Source organism: Eptatretus burgeri, chromosome 15, assembly GCF_056783735.1.
Source record: "Eptatretus burgeri isolate ZD-2024b chromosome 15, Ebu_testis_v1, whole genome shotgun sequence".
Taxonomy (NCBI): Eukaryota; Metazoa; Chordata; class Myxini; order Myxiniformes; family Myxinidae; genus Eptatretus; species Eptatretus burgeri.
Window position 1 is genome coordinate 61,440,892 of NC_140975.1, and position 26,026 is coordinate 61,466,917.

Here is a 26,026-nt window from a genome sequence, read left to right on the forward strand (position 1 = left end):
TGCACGAACAAAATGAATTTCAATCAAACACATGTTCTTGAATATGGATTTCTTTTGTCCAAACAATATCCTGGAACATGAATACACCCCATCATGATCTTGTTATCTCCATCAGGTAAAATAATGAAGAGGTGAATTATACGAACCTGTGTGTTTTCGGACTTCTTCAGAATGTCGTCTCTCGGAGGGGGCTCCTGAAAGCAAAGTGAATAGTTCTTATTCTGTTGAAAAGACGGTGGGAGTGATTTGAAAGATTACATTCTTAAATGTACTCCTGAATCTTCTCCAGCAAATTGTTTTTTTTGAGGAAAAGCCAAAAAAAGGTAGAACTAGAATGGCACTCAGTCGAATGCACACCTCGGCCAGGCTGAACAGGTTATGTTTTGTATCCCACCGAGAGCCCGGATCTGCATCTGGATCTGAACCAAAACCTAATCAATTCGTCCTTGTCACACACCCAACCTGTCCACCAAGTTTCGTCCGAATCCGTCAACGACGTTTTGAGATATCGCGCTCACAGACAACCAAACAGACAGACAGGGGTGAAAACATAACCTCAGTCCATCTTCGGTGGCGGAGATAATTTAGAACAAGAGCACCAGCATCCATTTCAATTCTTGAGAAAAGATAACTGATCACGAGAGAATAAAAAAAAGAAGCAAATTCGACATTTAAAAGTATTTAACATAAATTTAAAGAATTCTAATCGTTTAATTATTGTATAATTCAAGACTGCAGCACATTGGGGGAAATAAGGGCAAGTTTGTTGGTTCGTTTGTTTGTATGTATGCAGCACATGATTGTGGAACAGCATCAGTTCTTGCAGGGGTATGGTGGTGATGCTGATGCAGTGCCCCTCGTAAGTTAGAGCAGGAATTTGAAATTTGGGCAGGTTGCCGGTGAAAACTCACCAACTCTTCACAAAGGACACCTTGGTATCTTAAACGTCCACAAACTACTGATGCCTTGCCCTTCCTGTGAAACACCCATTTTTGGATGACAGTTTACAGCTGGGTCAAGATTCCAACCTGAGCTCGACAGCTCAGTAGTGAGTGTGCGCATCTCTCGGCTATTCTGCTAGCGATATGTCCAATGATTTGGTAGTAAGTTAGACTTCTACAGTTAATAAAAAAATCCCCTATAGGATAATTAATCGGAGGCTTATACCTGTTGTAAGGTTTGTTTCTAAGGAGTACGAAACCTCCATTCACTGTAGGTTTTATTTTCCGCCAATGTACGAGCTGTATCTTGGAGCCGGCTGGGACTTTCAGAATGAAATTTTCACATCAAAAATGGGAATACAACGTGTGCATGGTTGACATGAAATATTTTGACCTTGACATAATTTTTTGAAGGTCATGACCTAATTACTTGACGAAGGTTTGACGACAATCAGAACAAAATTGTCACCTCTAGATAGCCTAGAGAGTAAAGTGCATTTACGCTAAAATTATTGGATACCCCCTCCAGATTAAAGGTCAAGGTGAAATGGTGGTCTGAAAAGAAATGAGTTTCTTGTCATCGCTCAATTTTGGCAATGTGGAATCTCAAAGACTGCTTGGCCTTCCAAAATGTTCTTCCATCATAATAGTGTACCTGAACTGAAGTTGTGCACCTGATATTTGATGAGTGTCCTTGACCTACATCTTCTGGATTGTGACCTAATTAACTAAAAACACCTTTTTTTAAAAAAAATCATAACTTGAATAGTTTTCCTCCGATTTTCATGTTGTTAAGTTGAGTGGATAGACTGTAGATGGGACACATTTTCTTAAATTTACATTATATCCCTAAATGCTGAAGGTCGAGGTCATATGGCGATCCGAAAATAATGTGGTCATCGTTGGAACGTACGTGGCTTACCCTTAGCAATCGTTTTGTAATAACAGAAACCTCATTAGACTTGTACATTTGTAGTACAAACAAGAAACTAATCCAATCAAAAGCTACTTTAAAAAAAAAAAACTAATCACCCGAGCATGTCGGCATTCCATGGTGAACCGACGTCCCACCAATCGGCCTCCCAGAGGGGGTCACACACCAGCAGTAACCAGTGGAGTTATGGCATTGGATCTGAAGTGTAAAGGAAAACCGATTGTTGGAATAAATTATCAACTTCCTCATCGGTCACAGTTTCCAACCAAACACAGCATCAGAACAGCAGTTGAGGGCATTTCAAAGATTACTTAGTAACCTACAACATGGATTCTGCAATCTCCTTAAAAGGGATGCTTTGGAGCAAACTTTCAAATACAGGTAAAAATAAATAATAGTGCAATCATCAAGTAAAATATTATTTTCTCAAGCGATACAAATTTAACCGAAAGTAAAGGGCAGATGACAGATTTCTGTAAATGTGTACCCATTACACAAACAAGCTGCTTAAACGTGTAAATGTTAGGTTCGTATTATAATTTCTGTGGCTTGAGCTCCATTTGGATGGCCAGAAATAATAACACCTCGGTTGCTGTTATCAAGTTGCTCTTCATGTTCCTCATAAAGAGCTTGGGTAATGCAAGAAACAGATGCCCACGAGGGTCACGCAAAAGACAATTAATTCCTAAAACAATCTTTATTTTAATGGGTTATCATAATAAACTCAATAAATTAATGAGGTTCATCAAGGCAATGAAGTCCACTACAACTATCCCAATTATTCACACCTTCTTGTAGGGTTGGCCTTGGAATGTTTTCAGCTCAATTTTTTTCGGAACGGGGAGGCCAGGCCTTACGTTCGACTGAAAGTGGCAGGAATTTGCAATTTGTTCATGGTGACAGCGATAACTAGCTTATTCTTCACGAACGATACCGTGAGATCTTTAACATCCACCAAGTAGTGCTGGCGGACGGAAGGCTCAGTTTAACATCCATCCGAGGGAGGGTGCATGCACATTGATGGATCACCTTGCATGCACAAAATACCAGGATGGCAGTTGAAATCTGGGCCAGGATTTGAACCCAGGCTAGACAGCTGAAAGGTGAGTGCACATACCTCTAAGCTGTCTGACCAACCCTATGGTTGGTTTTGGTTGGTTTTTGGTCAAAACCTATTTCGGTTTTGGCTCTTATCAATGGTGAAGAGCCACTTTAAAAAGTCTTATCAGACAATAAGTTGCGTTTTATGAATGCAAACTATAAGGCAGTATAACAAATAAAAACAAGAAAAAGAGCAATCAGAGATTGCAAACCCTCGTCAGGATTTATTTTGAATGGTGTATGTTTTTGGTTTTCAGGAAAATGCAATATGGCTGCCAAACCATGTGACCTATGACGTCATATGTGTGACTTTTATTCCTCATGGGTAGGTGGTCATATGTGTAAAGTTTTGCTTCGATCTTTTCAGCCATTTCAGAGAAGAAGATTTTTGAAGGTTTTTGTTTTGTTAAAACAATATGGCTGCCGAATCACATGACCGACGAGGTCATGAAATTCTTTTCTGTGGACCATTTTATCCCAAGATGACCCTCAAAAATCTTCATACTCATCAGATGTGCCGTTCTACATATGCAATTATGACGTCATAACGAGGGCACCTATGACGTCATAAATATATCACACGCATTCCCCCATGAGGAGTACCTGCAATGTGCCAAGTTTCAAATTTTTCCTTGGTGCCGTTTCAGAGATGGAGGTCCGAAGATTTCAGTTTTTCCAATATGGCTGCCACAACACGTGACCTATGAGGTCATAATTATCATTGAAACATTCTACATGAATAGTCGCACCAATGTTGAAAATGTTGAAAAAAATCCGGCAAGCAGTTGTGGAGAAAAACGCGAAAATGCGGTGTGGACAAACAAACAGGGACAGACAGACAAACAAACAAACAAACAAACAAGCAGTCATAGACTGGTACTTACGAAATCGTCAACTTGACCTCTGACCTTGTCTAATAAAAGCTGTCTCTAGAGAAGGTAGTGACGCAAACCAGAAGTTTCTACGATGATTCTGTACCAAACCATCAAAAATCGAATGTTTTGGATGTTTGACCTCACTGTGACCTTGACCTTTGACCGATTTTGACCAAAATCTAATCAGCGCTAGCCACCACCCTCCTGAATCACGTGGTGTAATTTGGCATTGGTAGCTTCTTCCGTTCTCGAGTTATCATTTTTTGGATGTTGGACCTCACTGTGACCTTGACCTTTTGACCGATTTTGACCAAAATATAATCAGCACTAGCCATCACCCTCCTGAATCACGTGGTGTAATTTGACATTGGTAGCTTCTTCCATTCTCGAGTTATTGTGCTTCCAAACAAACAAACAAACAAACAAACAAACAGAAACGGAAGTCATCAATATACTTACGAAATCTTTAGATTTCGTAAGTAATAAACACACAAACAAACACACAAACAAACACACAAACAAACACACAAACAAACAAACAGAAACGGAAGTCATCAATATACTTACGAAATCTTTAGATTTCGGAAGTAACAAACAAACGGAGCCAAATGCAATACCCTCTCCGAATCCTTCCGCGAGGATAACTAGAAGGGCACTCAATGGAGCGCATACCTCCACCACGTAATGCCTAATCCACAAGAACAATACATTTTTGAAATATCATGTAATTGGTTCACGAGTCAGTAAGTGACCACTATATTCGTTATGGGTGTGTCTGTCTGTCTGTCTGTCTGTCTGTCTGTCTGTCCCGAGCATAGCTCCATGGGTTTTGATCTGATCCTGATAAAATTTGGGTGGGAGGTTTATATCATGATCGAGTTGTGTTTTCCTGAGAATGGGCATGCTGCGCCCATTATGGATGGAGCCACGCCCAAAAAACATGTGTTTTTAGGGGGTAGCCGATTTCAAGTTACATCTTCTCCGAGGGGGTTTGTCAAATCTGGCAGAGGTTTTGGTATTTGGTTAGCCCAATGGCACCTGCACAGCCCCACGGAGCTCGATTTTTAATTTTCGTCCCAAGGTCAAGGTCACAAAGTCACGAACTTAGAAAATTTCAAAAAAATCAATAAATTGGGCATCGAGCTCCTCGGGTTTTCAACTGTTTCGAATGAAAGTTGGTATGCAAGTAGTGCTCTTCGAGTTCTACAACTTTCATCATTTACGTTTTTCCCGATTACCGCCAGTTTGCCCACGGCGTCCCCTCGAAGGTCAAAAAATAAAAAAAGGCGAACCGTGTACATTGCTCGTGAACCATCGCCATCTGCAGACTTGTACAGTACTATTTCGGTTTTGGCTCTTATCAATGGTGAAGAGCCACTTTAAAAAATAAATAATTCTCGTATCCAAATCCGGATCTGGATCTTCACAAAAATCGAATTAATTCATCCCTACCACACACCCGATATGTCCACCAAGTTTCGTCTGAATCCGTCCGCAACTTTTTGAGATATCGTGCTATATATCGTCTTTGGCCCTATCTCTCAATGGTGAAGAATCATTTAAAAAATTATCAGATCCTGATCCGTATTCGGATCTTCACCAAAATTGAATCACTTTGTCCTTATCACACACCCAACATGTCCACAAAATTTCATCCAGATCCGTCCGCAACCTTTTGAGATATCCTGCACAAAAACAAACAAACAAGCAGTCATCGACTGGTACTTAGGAAATCGTCAACTTGACCTCTGACCTTGTCTAATAAAAGCCGTCTCGAGAGAAGGTAGCGACGCAAACCAGAAGTTTCTACGATGATTCTGTACCAAACCATCATTAATCGAATGTTTGACCTCACTGTGACCTTGACCTTTGACCGATTTTGACCAAAATCGAATCAGCACTTGCCATCACCCTCCTGAATCACGTGGTGTAATTTGACATTGGTAGCTTCTTCCGTTCTCGAGTTATCGTGCCTTCAAACAAACAAACACGCACGCAAAAACAAACAAACAAACAGAAACGGAAGTCATCAATATACTTCCAAAATCTTTAGATTTCGTAAGTAATAAATGAAATTGCTCGTTGAGCAGGGAATTTCCGGAATAACTTTGTCATATCGCCGTGATCTCTGAAAAAACAAAAACCTGGAAATCAATTTGGTTCTTATAAGTCGATAGTGCTACTGTTTAATGAGTTATAGCACTTGGTTTGGTCATGATCATAACTTGGAAGTCAATCGGACTTGAAATGGTGTTTTTATCGCAATTTGAAATTTTTGACCCGACCCCCTCCCTGACATTCGACCCCTGACCGCTAAGAAGGGTGTTGGTGTGACACCCCAATGAGACATATGGTTGGATGCAGAATTGGAAGATGCACATTTTGGATTTGGTTTGTAGTCGATATGACCATTTTAGCGGACGTTATTGTGAAAATAAGAATGTCGGTTTTTCGGTGACCTTGACCTTGACCTTTGACCGAGATTCACCAAAAACGACAAGTGTCTAAGTTGGACCATGGCCGACGTCTGTACCCAGTTTGGTCATGATCGCTGAAACGAAACGGTGTGGCTGCTACAGGGTAAACAAACACACAAACAAACAGACAGACACACAGAATGACACACACAACTGACCAACATAAATGCCGAAATCCGAAGGATTCCGGCAATTAACAAACAGACAGAACGGGGTAAAAACATAACCTCCTTCAGCTTCAGTGGTGGAGATTTTAAAAAAAATTGAGCCAAGGTCGGCTGATTGGGCTTAAAAAGCCGGTTTTACACCCAATGTTTGACTCCACCAGGTTTACAACAGATCGCTCTGATGAATATATAATCCACATTTACTCTTCCAAATCTCTGTGTGTCGAGTATATTTCTTTGTCCTTTTCTCAAGCACACTTGTCTTGTGGTCAGGACACTGAATTGGCATGCTCGAGGTTTTGGGATCAAATATGGCTGAAGGCGACAGAATGAAAAAAATCGATTTTCAGTTTAGTACAGCTAATTTCAGGAAAACAAGTACGTTACTGTCGATTGGCAATGAAAAGTCAGTGAGTTCACTGATGACCTAAAGTAAGGGAGTGGGAGGGGGGAGGCGGGTTGTCGGCTCCCTCTGCCTGGTCTGCTATACACGTTGTTCTATAATCTCTGCCTGGTCTATAATTAAACCTCCCCTCTAGAAGATAGTCGGAGGCTTATACCTATTGCAAGAGTTTGTTTCAACAATTAGTGCTACCGAATTTTTAATGGGACCCCAAGGAGTACGAAACCACCATTTTGAATATTTTTTTTTTCTTCCTGCACTCCCAATTTCCAAACTGGGTCTCAGAGCCGGCTGGGACTTTTAGAATGAAATTTTACATCAATAATGTGAATAAGTATCTGTTGTTGACAATTTTTTGACCTTGACCTCATTTTAAGGTCATGACCTAATTCGACATTTTAACATTTTTTTTCACCATAACTCGACTAAGGTTTGCCTGATTCGAATGAAATTGCCCTCTCTGGAGGGTCGAGAGCAAGCCGAGAGCAAGGCACATCTATGCTGTATTTACATCATACCCATCCAGGTTCAAGGTCAAGGTTGAAATGGCAGTCTGACAAAAAATAATTTGTTTTTTTTGTCATCGCTCAATTTTGCCAATGTGGAATCTCAAAGACCGCTTGGCCTTCCAAGATGTTCTTGCAACATAATCATGTACCTGCACTGAAGTTATGCACCTGATATTTAATTAGCGTCCTTCACATACTTTTTGGGGTTGTGACCTAATTAACAAAAAACAACTTTTTGATCACGAGTTGAATAATTTCCCTCCGATTTTCAAGATGTGGAGTTTTATGAATAGATTGTAGATGGGGACACATTTTCTTAATTTACACTCTATCCTTAAATGTTGAAGGTTAAGGTCGCACGGCGGTTCAAACAAAATATGACATCATTGGATCATGGGCCAAGTGTAAGTCATGGGTGATCGTGAAAGGTAAGCTGGGGGAGGCTTACCCTCCCAGCTCTGACGTCATGACGTTGTTTTTTTTTTTGCAGCTCCCATGAATTTCAATTGTCAAAGCATTGGTGTGGAAAATATGATTATACATGGAGCGTTTCAAAAAGTTATATGAATGAGATAATCACAAGAGTTCAACATTAACAAAGCAACAAAATGAGATTAATACGTGACCTTCAAAATGATGTAGGAATGCAAAATTAGGCCTTTTGTACATGCACTGTGTGTGTGTGTGTGTGTGTGTGTGTGTGTGTGTGTGTGTGTGTGTGTGTGTGTGTGTGTGTGTGTGTGTGTGTGTGTGTGTGTGTGTGTGTGTGTGTGTGTGTGTGTGTGTGTGTGTGTCCGAGACTCGGTTCTGCTCTCCAGGCACTTTTCGGAACCCATTGCAATTTGGAACCCATTGCTTGCACATGCTTGTGAAAGCAGAACTCAAATTCTATTTTCAATCCGTCGGCTATCACAGGATTAAAATTCCTTGATGCTCTCATGCATTGTGACTGCATGCACAAATCAATCAAAAGGGAAAAACAAAATACCTGGAGTGTGATATTATCAGTCTTCCCTCTGGGGCAGACGCACCGCGATTGGCACGCACTCACTAATCTCAAAAAATGGGAATAAAAAAATGCTTCAGAATACATTTGCACAACTTCATCACCGCTCAGTATCCCTGTGATCAATTGCATGAGAGTGTTCTGCTTCACAGAATGGTTCATCAGGTGGTGAGTTGGTAGTGGTAACCAATTGGGAATAAAACCGCTGACTTGGAAAGTTAGTGGAGCGGGTTCCAGGTGCAGAAGACTCGCTCTGTATAGAGAGAATTCCTTTTTGGATTTTTAAAATTTCAATCTACAATCTGTGACAGCCAGTCAGAGTAAGAGACTGGTATTGGCAGTGTGGTGCATACGTGTGCCGTGTGTCCAACGACAGCAATGTGACAATGCAGAAACGTGTCGCTTATTGTACGCATTGTTCATTGAGATGACTGGAAGGTCAGCCACAAAAAGAACAAAAAAAATCAAATTAAAAAAAACACATTTGTTACAAAAAGGCCAAAATTTGTTTCATCATTGAATGGTTGAAACACTTGGCTGAGCAGATGATGTAACATTGTCGGGTGAAAAATTCGACTTGTACCAATGATGCAGACGAGGGCCATTTAAGAACAAACACATCATGGTCTCCAGCGTTTTATGCTCGATATTGTTTGAAACGAAAGAACAAAAAGCAAGCTCAAATGAGCTAAGATCCTCGTCCTCTTAATGATGACGTCATAAAAACGAATATGACGTCATTGTGATGTATCAGGTTTGCGATAAATTATCTGTGCTAATGCCCGGCTTGATTCCCGCAAACAAAAATTCAAACAGCTTGCCTAGATTCGGAGATAATGGTAAAGGCGATTTCCATTAGCAGCGATATTATGACGTCAACTTTTTTTTCTAGGAAGAATTTCCAAAATCGGAGATGGTTACTGGCTGTGCGTGGGGTTTCTGCAAATATGTGGCAAGTTTCTCGAAGATCCGATGATAACTCTGGGTTGTGAAACAAAAAATGTCAAAAAATAGGAATGACGTCATAAAAATTGATATGACGTCATAGTGATGCATCATATGTGCGGCAATTCATCTCTGCCAATGCCCTGTTCGATTCCCGCAAACAGAATTCAAAAAGCTTGCCTAGCTTCGGAGATAATTTTTTCGGCGATTTCCATTAGCGGAGATATTTTGACGTCATAACTTTTTTTTCCTAGGAGGAATTTTCAAAATCGGAGATGGTTACTGTCTGCGCAGGGTAGTTTTACATATATATACCAAGTTTCAGGAAGTTTCGATCAAGATGAAGTCCACAAGAAGAAGATGAAGAACAACAACGTGAGTAAGACTAAACGCTAACAAATGTAAGCAAGTGCTCTACCTCTACACCATCCAGGAGGACACTTATAAGTAATAAACCATGAAAAAAAAGTTTTTGACCACCTTCCGTCTGCCTTTAGAGTACTCCCTGCAGACCTCTCTATTCAAAAATTTTTTTTTAAATAATGACATCAGAAGGTCTCTTACTGGAGCGTAACTGCCATCAGCACTGCACTGTGGAATGAAGACACCAAGAACCTTGCGCCTCGCCTGCTCCGCAGCATGTTTCCTTTCTGCTTGGCACCGTGACATCTCTGCAACAGCACAGCACGCTCGGTTCACGCTTTTGAGAGATATTAAAGCCAAACCAATCCTTCATGCGCCACTTCAAGTGTACGAATCACTCTACGGTGTGATGTTGCTTCGCGGACACAAATCTGCACGATTGACTGCACGAGACGTGCAGACGACATGAGCATCAAGTGTCAAAAAGAAAGTGTGTTCATGCAATTAGAACCAAAAACAATGGCAAAAGTATGTAGAGAAGTTTGTGTCATGCATGCTGCAACGTTATGGAATAATATCATGTGTATGTAATGGAAAAGGTCTTTGTCCAGGTGAAGGAAATTAGTCAGGAACTGTGGTTATCCCCGCTCCAAGGTGGCTAGTGCACTGGACCGTGTCAAGAATATGGCGAGAAACTTCAGGGTGCTACAAAACGACCACGACACCAGCTCGATGTCCCCACAACCAACACCCCTCATTTCTATTCAACGTGACAGCAATCCGATAAATTTTTCTCATGGAAGGAGCATTACCCTCCCACCGGGAACCTTCAAGTGCCCAAGGAAAACGCTGTAACTAGTGCGCTTTCATCAAGATGTGCATCTGAATCACAGGATGAAAAAGGTTCTCTGATAATCACTGGTCACTTCAACTGTACCTGAGTCAACGTCATATTTTGTAAATATTTTCAAGTGTCTGTGTGTTGCTGTAGCACTGAGATAGCCCAACTTTTTGGTGTCAGTACTTCAAAATCTGGGCAACATTTTAAGCTTCAACACGTTGGCCTTGACATCCGCTTTTTTGCCGTCACCACAAGCTATATGTAGCTATAAAGTGTATATTGGGATGTGGGGTGAGGAAGTGCTGCTGGTGGACTGCAGGCAAAAGGTAACCACAATGAGGCCAATAACTCCATCACTTTTCAATGTCCAACATGTCCCGAAACCACAACTGGAAGGGCTCAACCAACCGAGCAGCACCGTGTATTCCATCCCCCGCTACCCCGGGTCGCTCCCCCCACCATCCCGCCCCAGGCAGCGCCAGGTATCCCCTCTCGTCCTGCACTCTCTGCAAGAGTACTCTCTTGCTTTGATGAAGCTCTCGCTTCACCTTCTTTCCTTCGGCGGTTGGCAGACCTCACTGAGCGTGATATCTCCTGGCAGGATTGTGCAGAGGTAGCGCACTCGGATCTCTCCAGTCTATGTACCATTCCCGACTGTCGGATAGGTGTTTAGGCGGTAGGGTATTGTCCATCACAAAGTTTGCCATCCCTTGGACGGATGTTAAAATGGGGACCCGTCTCCTACTATTAGTTGCCTGTATAGTACAACGCAATCACCATATTAGCACATAGCCCAGCAAGTACAGCTTTGTGGTTTCCAACTGCATTTCACTAGCCATAAGTTGTATTCATATATTTTGAGCATAGCTTGTTGTATCAGTGTCGATGTGTCATCAACTCACAACATAAATTGACTGAATCACCTCAATTCCAACATAAAAGAAGCTACAAGTGCTCCATTACAACAAACATTGGAGAATTTGTGAACTAATGTTGCTTTTCCCAATAAGGAACGAGGATTCAGATGAGGAGTCAAATCATTGTTTATGCGTCTCCTCGCTTTGACTGCAGATATCCAAAACCGTTGCTTTTCCGCCCTCCAAAAAGGATGTCCAAAAGTTTTCCGGGAAGCCACGTCGGCGGGTGATATGTTTGTAAATCTTACATGGCCACCACCTGAGTTGCGGCCTCTGGTCATGGCACTATTCATCGGTGCTGGCCTCACATTAAAAGCCGACACCATAAAAAGCATCTGTTTCACCCCTCAACGGAAGCAGTGCAGGGATGCCACCCACCCCCCCTCCTGCCCAATCCCACACATGGTTTACTCTACCATACATCGTGGAATTTCTTCACACACATGAGAATCAGAGCAGTTTTGGACTTCATTCCGTGCATTGATGACTCGTCCGTTCTGCATTGAGGGCAAACCCATAAGCTTCTGGCAGGGCCTTGCGGTTTTGCTCTTGTGCATGACACAAGGGCACGGTTTGTTAGCCGAAAGGTTCCGCTGTGCACGCAGTCTCACTTTGGTTTGACTCTCTCACTCAAATGGAATCTCCATTCGCATTAGTCACAGTATTTTGCAGGCCAATCCATGTGTCACTGCAGAGGTCGGAGTGCTCCTGAGAAACATAAATCAAGAGGGTGCGCTCGAGGGAGTACATCACTTTAAAAATTTTAAATAAAAAGCTTGTGGCCATTCGAGCATATGCAGCTCAAACCCTCTACGTTATACTGCATCCATTTACGGACCGCAACTGCATGAATGGTTGCACAGACCATTTACTATTATCTTGGGAATTTGGATTATTTAGAGCTAAACCGTCCCAACAGATTGTTCACTCGCTTTTTCTTGGCGATGCATCACGTATTCATCAACGATGATGTCTCCAAACTGCGTTACTACATGGAGAGTGTTCCAGATTTTGCACGTCCGACGATAATTCGAGAAGTGTGTTCGTTTATATATTTGTTTGACTTCTATGCACTCCGAAACTGCTGGAAGGAATGAGTTGCAAACTGGTGGTTGTACTCGAGTTGTGACCGGAAAAGGTTTTTGGTGGTAAACTGGAAAACATAATTTCAAACAAATGCGTTGATCGATATGCCTGCGGCCATGTTAGACGTCAAGCGACTATTATGTTTGATCGCCATTAAAAGTCACATGAGAGTGGAAAAAAGGTAGAAGAGACACAACATCAGATGTTTATAACTAGAGTTATGGTTGCAAAAGGATACTCGAATGGGACATGACCTTTGACCCGTTGAACCCAAAAACTGAATCACTTCATCTTTCGATTACAGACTACACTTGTGCCAAAGTTTGGTTGAAATCCCTTGAGTAGTTCGCAAGTTATCACAGCAACAAAGGAGGAGAGAGGAGATTGGGACCATACTCTGTGCAGAGCGTTGGTGCTGCTTGAGTAGTCTCCTTGGCTATTGGGCACAATCCTGGACGGGTCGCCACTCCGACACAGGATACCAGCATGCTGGAACTCATTTTGCCGATCTCGGAAGGATGACAGGTCGAGTTAACCCGACCTGGTATCAATTCAACAACTGAGCGGGATTTGAACTCAGGACCCTTGGATGGAAAGTCCACCACCCTAACCATTAAGCCAACACCAGGCATACAGCAACAAAGATGTTTCATTAAAGGTTACATAATCATCGACCTTTGATATTTCAAACCCCAAATCTAACCAATCCATCTTTGTATTGCAGTCTATACTTGTGCTATGTTTGGTTGAAATCCCTTTCGTAGTTCTCAAGTAATTGCAGTCACAAAAAAATCCGGAAATGGACATGCACGGATGGACAACCACGAAAAAATATTGCCTCTAGTCTTCTGGTACAACAGCAAGGGGGGAGTCAAAAAACAACTTTGCATTTCCAAGCACAATCTATGTTTGGTTTATTTGTGAACCTTGTATAACAGGCGTGATGGTAACCACACAGCGCTATGCTTCACCATATCTATACTATAAAATAAGCCATCTAAAAGTGTGTCCAGGGTCCACGGGTCCACCCATTTGGTTGAACAGTTCTCCCGGCTCCACCCACAATTTCTATACTATGGCCACCATTTTGGTGCTTACTGCGATGTGAAGTCAAAAACATATTCAAACCTGTCAAATTCACAATCGCCATGTTCTCCCTAGAAGTGTAAAACAAACAAAGCGACAGTTAAAAAGTTTTTGGAATGGAGTCCTCCCAGATCTCAAAGCATCCACCTTCGTTTCGGTGAAGGATCGTGATTCACGGCCGAAGTTGGGAAGTTTTCTTGTTCTCAGAGTTTTGTGCCGAGGGCTCTTTTCAGGATCGTCACTAAGCCCCGGACAGCCTCCAACTGTAGTTTGTTTGTGGTAATATTCCCAGGGATGGTTTGTAGGATCTTTGTGAGGTTCTTCTTTATCGTTCCCATTGCTCCAATTATCACTGGTAAAGTTTGGCACTCTTCAGATTCCAGGATCTTTTCAGTTCATTCTTGAGGTATTCATATTTTGTCGTTTTCTTGATTTACACGTTATTTAGACAAAAATCGCTGGGTACTGAAACCTTAATTAACAATGCCTTCTTTTACTTTTTGTATCTGAGTACTATGTCCAGTCACAGTGCTTTGTTTTCTATGTTCACACTGGATGGGATCATCACGTCGTACGTGAGGGTTACTTCCTTGTTTTCAATGATTGCTTTTGGTTTCCATGAGTTTTGTGGAACTGGGATATTGAAATTTCTACAGATATGCCTGTGAATTACTCTACATACCCCGTTGTGTCTTTGTGTGTACAGCTGTTCTGACATTAGTTTTTTACATCCCAATAATAGGTGACTCATTCTTTTTGTTTCTTCTGAGCAGAACCGAAACTTGTCCAATTGGCCCATTCCTGCCATTTTATAGCTCGTTATATAGCCATTCGTGTCGTATCCTTGATTTTGGGAATTTATAAGGATTCATTCTCCATCCCAATTGAGCTGACCTCTTTTTAGCCATTCCAGTGATCCTTCTTTGTCGATGTGTGTCCAACTTTTATATATTTCTCTGCTCTTTTGTCTTTCTCACAGTTGTCACAATATATCTGTTGGTATTTCATCTTGTATTTTTCTTTCGTCTTTTTTGCAATCGGGGCTTGGAGTTGTAATTGTGCCTGGTGTTGGCTTAATGGTTAGGGAGGTGGGCTTGGGATCGTAGGATCCTGAGTTGAAATCCCACTTGTCTGTTGAATTAATACCAGGTGGGGTTGACTCTGCCTGTCATCCTTCTGAGGTCGGCAAAATGAGTACCAGCTTGCTGGTATCCTGTGTCGGAGTGGCGACCTGTCCAGGATTGTGCCCAATTATAGCCGAGGAGACTGCTTTGGCAGCACCAACGATCTGCACAGAGTATTGGTGCTGGATGGCTGTATTTGTTGCTGTTTTGTTTTGGTGTGTATCTTCTATTTGCACCTATTTTTGTATGTTTTTTGCAAGAGGACTGAGATGCCTTTTCTGGTTTGTTGTGTTAATGCTTGTATACAAATTGTATTTGGTCGTCTGTTGAACTTTTCACGTGCAGTCGTGGCGAAAAATATTAGCAACCTTGCACTTTTTCAAATAACTCACAATTTCCTCTAAAAATAAGTTGAAAATGACCAACGTATTTGGTCTCCACAATTTTATATTTCACTGTAAATATTACAGAGCCTTTGTTTTTGATTCAGAACCTAATCTGTCCTTTTAAATCAGAAAATAAAATGAAATGGCATTGACAAAATTGTTGACACCCACGACTTAATATTAGTAGCACGGCCTTTGGATAAAACAACTGCAGTCGAACGCTTTCTATAGCCATGAACGAGCTTCCTCCACCTCCTCACTGGCGGTTTAGCCCACTCTTCTTGTGTAAACTGCTCCAGTTCTCTCAGATTTGAAGGGTGCCCTCTCCCAACTGCTGTTTTCAGATCTCCCCACAGGTGTTCAATGGGATTTAGATCTGGACTCATTGCTGGCCACTTCAGAACAGTTCAGTGTTTTGTCTTGTACCATTCCTGGGTGCTTTTTGAAGTGTGTTTGGGGACATTGTCCTGCTGCAAGACCCATGACCTTCGACGGAGACCCAGGTTTGACACTGGGTTGAACATTGCACTCCAAAATGCCTTGGTAATCTGATTTCATGATGCCATGCACACATTCAAAGCACCCAGTGCCAGATGCAGCACAGCAACCCCAAAACATCACTGAACCTCCTCCATGTTTGACTGTAGGGAAGGTGTTCTTTTCTTTGATGGCTTCGTTTTGTTTTCTGTAAACATAGAGATGATGTGCTTTTCCAAAAAGCTCTAATTTGGTCTCATCTGTCCACAAGACATTATCCAAGAAGGATTTTGGCTTCTTCAGGTGTATTTGGGCAAAACCCAGTCAGGCTTTCCTTTGTCTCTCTTTCAGCAGTGGGGTCAACCTGGGTTTCCTTCCATAGAACCCCCTTTCATTGAGTTGGCAATGGATGGTGTGAGTTGAAACTGTCGCGCCTCGTGTCTGAAGGTCAGCTTGAATCTGTTTGGCAGTTGATCGAGGTGCTTTCTCCATCATTCGAACAATCCTTCGTTGTAATGTTCGATCAAGTTTTCTCTTGCGGCCACGTCCAGGGAGGTTGGCTGCATTGCCATGAGCCTTAAACTTCTCGATTACATTGCGTATGGTGGACACAGGAACATCAAAGTCTCTGGATGTGGACTTGTAGCCTTCAGATTGTCCATGCTTGGCTGCAATCTTGTGTCTGACCTCCTCAGACAATTCTCTGGTTTTCTTTCTTTTCTCCATGTTCATTGTGGTACACACAGTGACACAAAACAGCAGAATGACTCCTCTTCTCCATTCAAACTGCTTGAATGAGTGATTTTTATATTGCAGGCACCTGCAACTGACCACAGGTGAGTTCAATTCCAAAGTAAAGGAGAATCACCTCCTTGAAATATCATTATTTTGAACAACTTCTTAAACAGGGGTCTCCAACCTGCGGCCCGCAGGCCACATGCGGCCCCTTAGACGGATTTATGCGGCCCGGGGTGCCATATTAAGTTTACATTACAATGCGGCCCGCGATACTGCCAATTTGTCAGGGTCAATGATCAAAGCGTTCTCTAATTTTTATTATGATCTTGATTCATATTAAACACACGTGTTTTTAACACGATTATTCATTTATCATATTCGTTGGCAAGAAAAATATATTCAGCACTAATTTTTGTTTAAATTTCCGCATATTAATTATATATATTTTTTTTTTTCGGAATTTAGCGTCCTTTTTTTGGGGTACGGCCCTCCGCCCCTCACCACTTTGCTTTTGTGGCCCTCCACCCAAAAAGGTTGGAGACCCCTGTTCTAAAGGTGTCAATAATATTGTCCAGGACATTTTAGGACATGTGTGTGGAATAAGCTAAGATTTAGTAATTTTTTTCAGCATTTTTTGTTTTGCTCCACTGCAAACCAAAGAAATACATTTGTGGATACCAAAAGATTTTTTAATTTCAACAATTTTCTGGAAGAAATGGTACATTATTTGAAAAAAATGCAAAGGTGCCAATGTTTTTGGCCACGACTGTACTCTGCTAATCCTATAGTCGTCGCTCTGTGCATTTGACTGAGTTCCATCAGGCTGTCATCTCCTTCTCATCTCAGCAGGGACATTATTAGGATGCACTGATTTTTATCAAACATTTTGTGGATGTGACGAGTTTGCTTGTTTTGAAATCTCGTGAAATTATTTCTGCTTGTGTCCAGTTTATTATTCGCAGCCTTATTGGAACACTGGTACTGCGATTTGGTTTGTGGATTTGATTTTGTTCCTTGGGGAGAGGTATGATTTCAGGGTCAGCCTCATTCTATGCAGGTATTCTTTGGTACTTGGTTAGCACATTTTTATGACATATTTGGTGGCCCTCTTCTACCCCGAGATATTTGTAAGACGCTTCGTTATCTAGCTCCTGTATTGTTGTATCTCGGTCGATTTTTATGTGATCCATTATTGTTGGTTTACCTTGCATGAATGTACACTTGGCACATTTATCTCAGCCAAATTCCATTTCGATGTTGTTGGAGTACCGTTTCACGAATTTCAATTTCGTCATTCAATGTAAAGTGTTTAAAATCATCGCCGTGCAGATGTATCACCTTCCTTGTCCCTTCGGACATTCCTTTATTGGATGGAAGGGTGTATCCGTGTCCTTGCTCATTGATGAGCTTACTTTGTGGATCTAGATCCAGGCAAAATAGGAGAGGGGAAAGGCTGTCTTCTTGGAAGATTCCACATCGTATCTTCACTCCTGGTATTTCAATCTTTCCTTCCGAGTGTTGCAGGTTTTGTGTGGTATTCCATAGACCATTGTTTTCTCAATCAGCTTGATTATTTGGGGATTGTTCTTGTATATTTGCATGCACTTTAACATCCATAAATGTGGGATGCTCTCAAAAGCTTTTTTCGTAACCTATCAATGTTGTGGACCGTGTGTGTGTATGTGTGTGTGTGTGTGTGTGTGTGTGTGTGTGTGTGTGTGTGTGTGTGTGTGTGTGTGTGTGTGTGTGTGTGTGTCACTGCCAGGGGGTGATGCAATCACACTACGGGTTATGTGCTAATTTGTCAGAATCTCAAACAGTTATTCTGCCCTCACGGCATGATGATGTGAATGCCAATTCTCCGCTTTTCTCATAGTTCCTCTGACTCAGGGCACTAATAATTTTCAGGATGTACTTGAAGAACCACGCGAGAGTTACAAAACGCTGCTTCATACTCACACAAGGTGTTAGTCTGGTGTACTGGCTCCAGACAAAGAGTGATGGGGACCTTCTTTTCTGATGGTTCCATCCCTGCAAAAATGTTCTGTCGATTTCGGTGAAATTTTTTTTTTGTGTATGGTAGAACTGGTGAGTTCTGTAGAATTTCTACAGAACATTTTTTGCAGGGATCCATAGGAATGGACACTTTGAAGTTTTTTTTCTGATGAGATGCCAATGGTTGGTGGAAAACAGTACATCAAGGATTGCTTGGATTACCTCCATTCCCCACTCAATGGAAGGTTTGTGTGAAACAGTTTTGACGAAGGCGTCATTCAGTGTTCCAATGAGCCCCGGATATTGATTTGTGTAACTTGTTGCAGAGTTCCTCACGGCACAACTTTGGACATGGAGAGATTGCTATTCGGGATTGCACACAACGTATTAGCCAAAGGACACTTTTGGAAAGGTGTATACAGATGATGTCTGGTGTTGGCTTAATGGTGACAGTGGTGGGATTTGGATCCTAGGGTCCTGAGTTCAAATCCCGCTCAGCTATTGAATTAATACCAGGTGGGGTTAACTCGACCTGTCATCCTTCCGAGGTCGGCAAAATGAGTTCCAGCATGCTGGTATACTGTGTCGGAGTGGCGACCCATCCAGGATTGTGCACATTAGCCAAGGAGACTGCTTAAGCAGCACCAACGCTCTGCAAAGAGTCTGGTCCCAATCTCCTCTCGCACAGATGCATGCTCTGCTTAATCAGAATGATAGGCTAGTCAGATAACCTAGATGTATGCAAAATCACTCCTGGGCTCTCGAGCCATGGTTTAAATCTGGAACCAACTATAAACTGTCATCCTGGTGTTTTATCGGCAGCACGAATCATCATTGTGTGTTCCGTTCCTCGGATGAAACTTAAACTGGGTGTACTATCTGCCAGCAATAGGTAGTGCACGTTAAAGATCAACAGTGTCTTTCACGAAGAATAGGCAAACTATCGCCGGTACCCTGGATAAATTCCTGCTCGAACCTACACATTTTGCTTGCCTGTATCTTACTCAGGTGTACTGCCATGCCCCTGCAAGAACTGATGCTAATCATGTCTTACATATGATCGACTTGAAATATCGTGCTCATAAACAAACAAACAAACAAACAGAAAGGGGTGAAAACATCACATCTGTCCATATTTAGTGGCGGAGATAATAGAAGGAGAAAATTATGCTATTTTGTCCAAAGGGCACTGTCGGTTCTGACTATCAGGTGAGTGTGCAAGCATCCCCACGGAATATTTGAAGCCATCAATTTCCCCCAACGTGTAGATATGTATTATTGTTGTTGTTCCCTCAATTGTGCAATCCATGCTTCCACCAAGCACTTTGCTGCATCTTCAATGCCAAAATATTTCGTCCGGTAGGGATACATAACATTGTTAATGCATCACCATATGCTTCCACAAGAGCATGTGATCTTTCCAAAACGATGGCAAGATTGCCTCCGAATCATCTTATCCCAGGTTCGGTCGTCGTCGGAATGGGATCCGATCAATACCGCCACCGGCAATGCTGACCCATCACCGATACCACATCAAGGAGCAAGTACTCCTTTCAAAAGAACTATATGCTGGCTGCCCCACCTGCAATATTAACGTTAAAATAACATATTTAGCTTGCTAATCATTTGTTCGAACTTCCTAATATCTCAAAATCCTGCGCCTCGACACCAACCGGACAGTTCTCATGGTGCATGGAAATTGTGAACATATGCAGACACACGTTCATACTTTTTATGAATCAAGGGCAAGCAGATCCAAGCAAGCACCCCGACATTACCGTGGACAAATCAAACCCAAACCAAACTCATCCTATGATTATAGTAGTCACAGTCTTGATGTTAATAACGCCGTGCTTGGAGCACGCAGTGCAAGAAGTGCATGGCATTCCAAGCTGTCTGGTGGCATCCGTGGACTCGATGCATGTGAGGCTGTTGGTGAATCATCCCAGTAATAACAGTTGTCTCGTTCCGCTGCTGGTGACGAGATGTGATGCCAAACGTCCTAGGGTCCCGGAAGCTTCATTACCATTGCTGAAGATTGCAATTTTTGTTTTGCAGCATTCAACATGTCAGGTCATTGTGGTTCCAAGTTTGAAAGCTCCAGTCATGAGACATCAAGCTCACAACTCATTATTTTTCCTTTGCACCAGCGTATACATTCTTTGTGTGATATTACGTGTATTGATGTCATAGTTACGTGATGTCATTCGATTCGTGATCCAACTGTAAATGACTTGGATTGCTGGAGGCAAGGTGTTTCATCAATGTGATTAAGCCGGGCACCATTTGCGAGATGTCAAATGTCTCGTATGTTAAAGGTCTCGTTTAGCCAGAAATTATGGAGTAATAAAGTCGTGTCAATTTGAGGAGTAAGACACGGATGAAGTGGAAAATGAAGTGGAAGGCAAGATATTGGGAAGAAAATTTGACGTTGAAAATGCATGGGGAAGAACAAATAAATTACAAACGATGCACAGATTTCAAAAAAGAAATTGCTTTTAAATGATCGAAAAACACTAACACTCCGGGTTTCAAGAGTCACAGATTTTGAGAGTCCAAAAAATGTGTTGCTTCACAACCAGCTTGGTGTGATGGGATGCCGAGCATCACCCATGGCCTGGTCCAGCATTTGGCATCACCAGCGGCCTGCTATGTTTGCGTCGCATGCGACCCGGTCTGGTTGCTTTGGATCCTGCTGGGAATAGCGCTTCAGGTCAAGCGTAGCCCAAACCAGGGCCTCGCTTCCCGGTTCAATGCCGAGCATCACCCATGGCCTGGTCCAGCATTTGGCATCACCAGCGGCCTGCTATGTTTGCGTCGCATGCGACCCGGTCTGGTTGCTTTGGATCCTGCTGGGAATAGCGCTTCAGGTCAAGCGTAGCCCAAACCAGGGCCTCGCTTCCCGGTTCAATGCCTCGTGTCCAGTGCGGAATGGCCCAGTGCAGTTCCTCACATATTGGCCTGTCTTCTCACATCCCAGCACAGCGTGGGACATTGCATAGCATGTGGTGTGACACATCACAGCCGGGTCTGGGGCATAGAATCCCGCACTTCGTGCTTTTCTCATGGAGAGAGGAGAGAGAGAGGAGAGAGAGGAGACAGAGAGAGGAGAGAGAGAGGAGAGAGAGGAGAGAGAGAGAGAGAGAGAGAGAGAGAGAGAGAGAGAGAGAGAGAGAGAGAGAGAGAGAGAGAGAGAGAGAGAGAGAGAGAGATATGACACTGAGCTTGAGGGAAGTGATGTCACTTGACGGAAGTGATGCCTTGCGACTTGCACGGCCCGGCTCATCGTGGCACCTCACTTCCTGCATAGCCCGGCTCATCGCGGTGCCTCACTTCCTGCATGGCCCGGCTCATCGCGGTTCCTCGCTTCCTGCATGGCCCGGCTCATCGCGGTTCCTCGCTTCCTGCATGGCCCAGCTCATTGCGGTGCCTCACTTCCTGCACAGCCTGGCTCGTCGTGGCGCCTCGCTTCCTGCATGGCCCAGCTCATCCCGGTGCGGCACCTCTCATCCTACACGGCCCGGCTCGTCGTGGCACCTCGCATCTTGCATGGCCCGGATCCTGGTGGTTCCTCGTATCTTGCACGGCCCGGCTCGTCGTGGTGGCTCGCATCTTGCATAGCCCGGCTCGTCATGGTTCCTCGTGTCCTGCATGTCCCGGCTCGTGGTGGCACCTTGCGTCCTGGCCCAACACAGCACCCAGTGTCATGTGTGGCATCTCAAATCCTGGCCTGGTACCTTATGTTCTGCACAGCCTAACCCTTTGTTTCATGTCCCAGCTCCTCACGGAGGTCACGTGGCCTGGCGACGGATTCCTGTGCACTCTCTGCAAGATCTACATCAGTGAAATCAGGAAAAGTTGGCGATGGCTTCTTTGAACAAACCAACAGCACAGGGCTCTCTCTCTCACCTGGTGGCTTAACACATCAATATTCCCAGGTAGTACTTCATTTACATGGCTGTCTCCAGTATATATATATATATATATATATATATATATATATATATATATATATATATATATATATATATATATATATATATATATATATATATTTATATATATATATATATTTTTTTTTTTCCATTTCAGCACCATGGACAGTTGCAAGCATAGCAAGCAAACCTTGAGTTAACTCCAGGATTGGTACGTTAATCCACCCCCATCCCCCCCCCCTGCCATGCGGGATCAAAAAGCACTTTTCATTCATTTTCCTTGCCTGTGTCTTGCGCATATATATATACATATATATATATATATATATAGATATATATATATATATATATATATATATATATACATATATATATATATATATATATATATATATATCTCTCTCTTCTCTCCCTCTTCTCTCTCTCTCGCTCTCTCTCTCCCATGTCCTCTCTTTCTCTCTCTCTCTCTCTCTCTCTCTCTCTCTCTCTCTCTCTCTCTCTCTCTCTCTCTCTCTCTCTCTCTCTCTCTCTCTTTTTAATCTCTGCATTACATCAATCGATTTAAAATTTATTTTTCAATTTTCATTTTAATCATTACTTTTGTCACACTTTTAAAGTAAGGTTATTTATCCAATGCCCTTCTGTCACTTCCTGTTTGTTTTTTCCCCCCAGTCCACTTGACTTTTAACCCCCTCTAACTCCTCATGTCAAAAGTCACTCATTCACTTCTTCCTTCTCACCAGGAAAGGTGCGAATTTTTGTTGTGTCAAGTCAAAATTATTGCGACAGCCACAGTTTGCATCTTTGTATCAAAATTCCTTTGACAATGCTGTGCCTGCCTGTGGTTCATAAAAATTCCACTGCCTTTTTCAATATACAAGACAATTTCCAAATGTTGCTGAGTTTCTCATATTTTGTCCATTGATGGACCACAATATCCTCTTTACATGGATGTCCTCCAAAAATACATAGATTCAATACGTCACCAAAAAGATTGTTTTAACTACAAGTACAAATGACAATCAAATTAAAGAACAAAGACGGCATTGGAGTCACCAGGAGGAACTTGGATAGGATTTGGGTTGGGGGTGCTACTCTACCCTCAAACTGACAGATGCAGCCAAGTGAGCCTGACAAAAGCAATTTGTAAGAATTCACCTTTCCGTAGCCAGATAGTTAAAGAAAATTAAAAGTAAGAGATCAATTAATTAAGCAGAACTGACTTTTTCCATATTTATTTGATGATCCAGGATTACCCTATTACCCCAGGGACGCCATGCAAAAAGCAAGGTTAAGGTATTGCTTTGCCTGACTGTCTGTCTGTGTCTGTCTACAAACGTTAGTTTATGATTGAGGAACAACTTCAATTGAATGTTATATTTTGAACACGGATTGGAACATTAATTGGAACACAAACCAGTAGTTGAGCAGTACTTTGGCTCTGAATTAGACCCGATTGCGCATGTGCACAGAGGAGTGAGAAAATGTACTTCGTTTGCCTGTCTGCTTGTCAAACAAAATTGAAAACCATTCCAAACAGGAAACTTACTGTTTTTAAGAATGTCATAAAGGACACAAACAATAGGAATGAAGAACTAATGTAATATGTTCCAAACTTTTTTTTTTCTACAACCTTCAAAATATTTTAATTTCAACTTCATTAAATAATTGAATATTGCAAAACACAAATTACCTCCCTGGAACTTTCAAAGCACTTCCATTTCGACAAAATATTACAGCATTTTACATCATCACGGCCAATCAAATTTGTCGCTCGCAGACCCCACCCATTTCCTTGTTTCTCAAGACAGCATGGGGGTAAGGTGTTCGATGAACTCTCTAATTATTTTAATCTTTAATCCAGGTGTTGAACTTTCTGCCACAGATTGTACACGGGAGTACGTACAGGACCCAAAATATACAGACCCTCTTTCATAAACTTCCTGTTATGCTCAGCCAACACTTCAGTTTTGAGCATTTTATTCTATCTATTTTTCCAAATCACACATCGTCCCGCTTGTGATGGAATGAGAATGTCAACCTGTGACGCCACCAAATTTTTTAAATGTTTTTAAAAAGCTGAAAAGTTCATGGAGGATCTCTCACACAGATACAAACAAATAGAAAAGAAAACACAAGACTTTACTGAAGAAAATCACAGCCACTGAGCTTGAGGGAAGTGATGTCACTTCGCAGGGCACTTTGGGCACCAGCCATCTTTGTCAAGTCGCTATTGTCTCCACACTCAGCAGGGCAATTAGGAATAAATCACCCCTCCCCCTGGATGCCAATCTCTGGTTGTTTGTCTGACCTCTATCCTTTAAAATTTAAATGATGAGCATCAAGCAAGGAAGCAGCACATATAATATTTTGAAGTCTTTGGTAATTACTCTGCTTGGGTTCAAACTGCAGATCTCCCAGACACAAAGCATACTCTCTAACTGCTATACCACCGGAAATGGGGGGGGGGGGACAACAAAGTTTGTCAACATTTTGATTGAAAATGTTAATATTTTCAAGTTTGAGCAAAGCAACATTTTTTTCATTTTATTTTTTTTATAACTGGCAGATTTTTGGAGATTATTTTATAGCATCAGGTAAGGTAAGTATTTTCCTTAAAATTGCCATCGAGAATATTAAAAATAATAAATTTGCGAAAACGATTCCTTGATTTTATGTTCCATGGGTAGCGTTCATTATAAAATCATTGTTTTGGCCAAGAATCTTCAAAGCCCTCAGCTCTCGTTAAATAGAAAGCACAAAAGAACTCAAGTTTCACATGACACTTAATCTTGTTCGGTTCTCTTACTGTCATAAAGTTAAAAGTTTGTGCTTGTTATAATTTTCCCCCAGATTAATAATGACATCGCAGTTATTCCGAATGACATTTTCAAAACTCTTCAACACAGTATGTCATGTTTTCTTGCAGTACTGTGTCTGGAGTTAACTCGAAAAGGGGGGGGGGGGAATCTGGAAAATGTAGAACACATTTGAAAGTATGAGATATCAACGATTAAACAAAACCAAAATAGTCGTGTCGGCCAAAAATTGTACAACATTTATAAACAGCTTCGAACATGGCAAATGTATTCAAACTTATGGCTCCATTTACTTATTACATACACATTTAATTGTTCTGTTTGTCACAGGAATGATGGACTTCCCATCCTATTGAATGCCATTCTATCCCCATCATCGGTGCTTGACTGATACATATCCGCTGGTAGTTTCAGATTCCAAAAGGATGGCGCAGAGGAAGGTGTTTTGCTTCGAGCTAGATATACAAGACTGGTTTCGATTCCCAACCTGGCTATAAACCGTTGGGTGACATTTCATAGTCAAGTCAATGCATTGTAAAGTGGCCCATTCTCCAGATGAAAGTTATGCTGGACGTCCCATCTGTTAGCATTCGTTTGCATCCTTCGAAAAGATGAGACGTTTTCACCGGAACACTGAACAATTTACAAATTTTTGCCCCCAAGCAGCTTCAAACGAACGTCAGGCCTTGCTCAGCCAGCACATGAAAGACTAGGGTCTCTTTATCTCCTACAGTCAACATAAAGTGAGATTCATTGAGGCCATTGAAGTAGTAGTCCTAGTAGCAGTAGTAGTAGTACTAGTTGTAGTTGTAGATATAATTTCTTTATTGGACATCATAAGGAATGTGTTGTTATTTTCCCCCAAAAATATTTCCCTCGGTAGCAAATGGCTCACGAGTGG

At 42.1% G+C, this 26,026-nt stretch overlaps 1 protein-coding gene across 2 annotated transcripts in view; it reads right to left on the bottom strand.

The window, feature by feature from the left end:
* Positions 1 to 26,026, bottom strand: part of LOC147012305 (SPARC-related modular calcium-binding protein 1-like) — a 214,155-nt gene that overhangs the window by 183,480 nt on the left and 4,649 nt on the right. For both annotated transcript variants that reach the window (XM_085856294.1, XM_085856293.1), the window contains exons 3-5: positions 9,923 to 10,029; positions 1,974 to 2,073; positions 147 to 194 (exon numbers count right to left, since the gene is read on the bottom strand). In XM_085856294.1, coding sequence (XP_085712420.1) covers positions 147 to 194; positions 1,974 to 2,073; positions 9,923 to 10,029 — 255 coding nt within the window. The remainder of the gene's footprint in view (positions 1 to 146; positions 195 to 1,973; positions 2,074 to 9,922; positions 10,030 to 26,026) is intronic.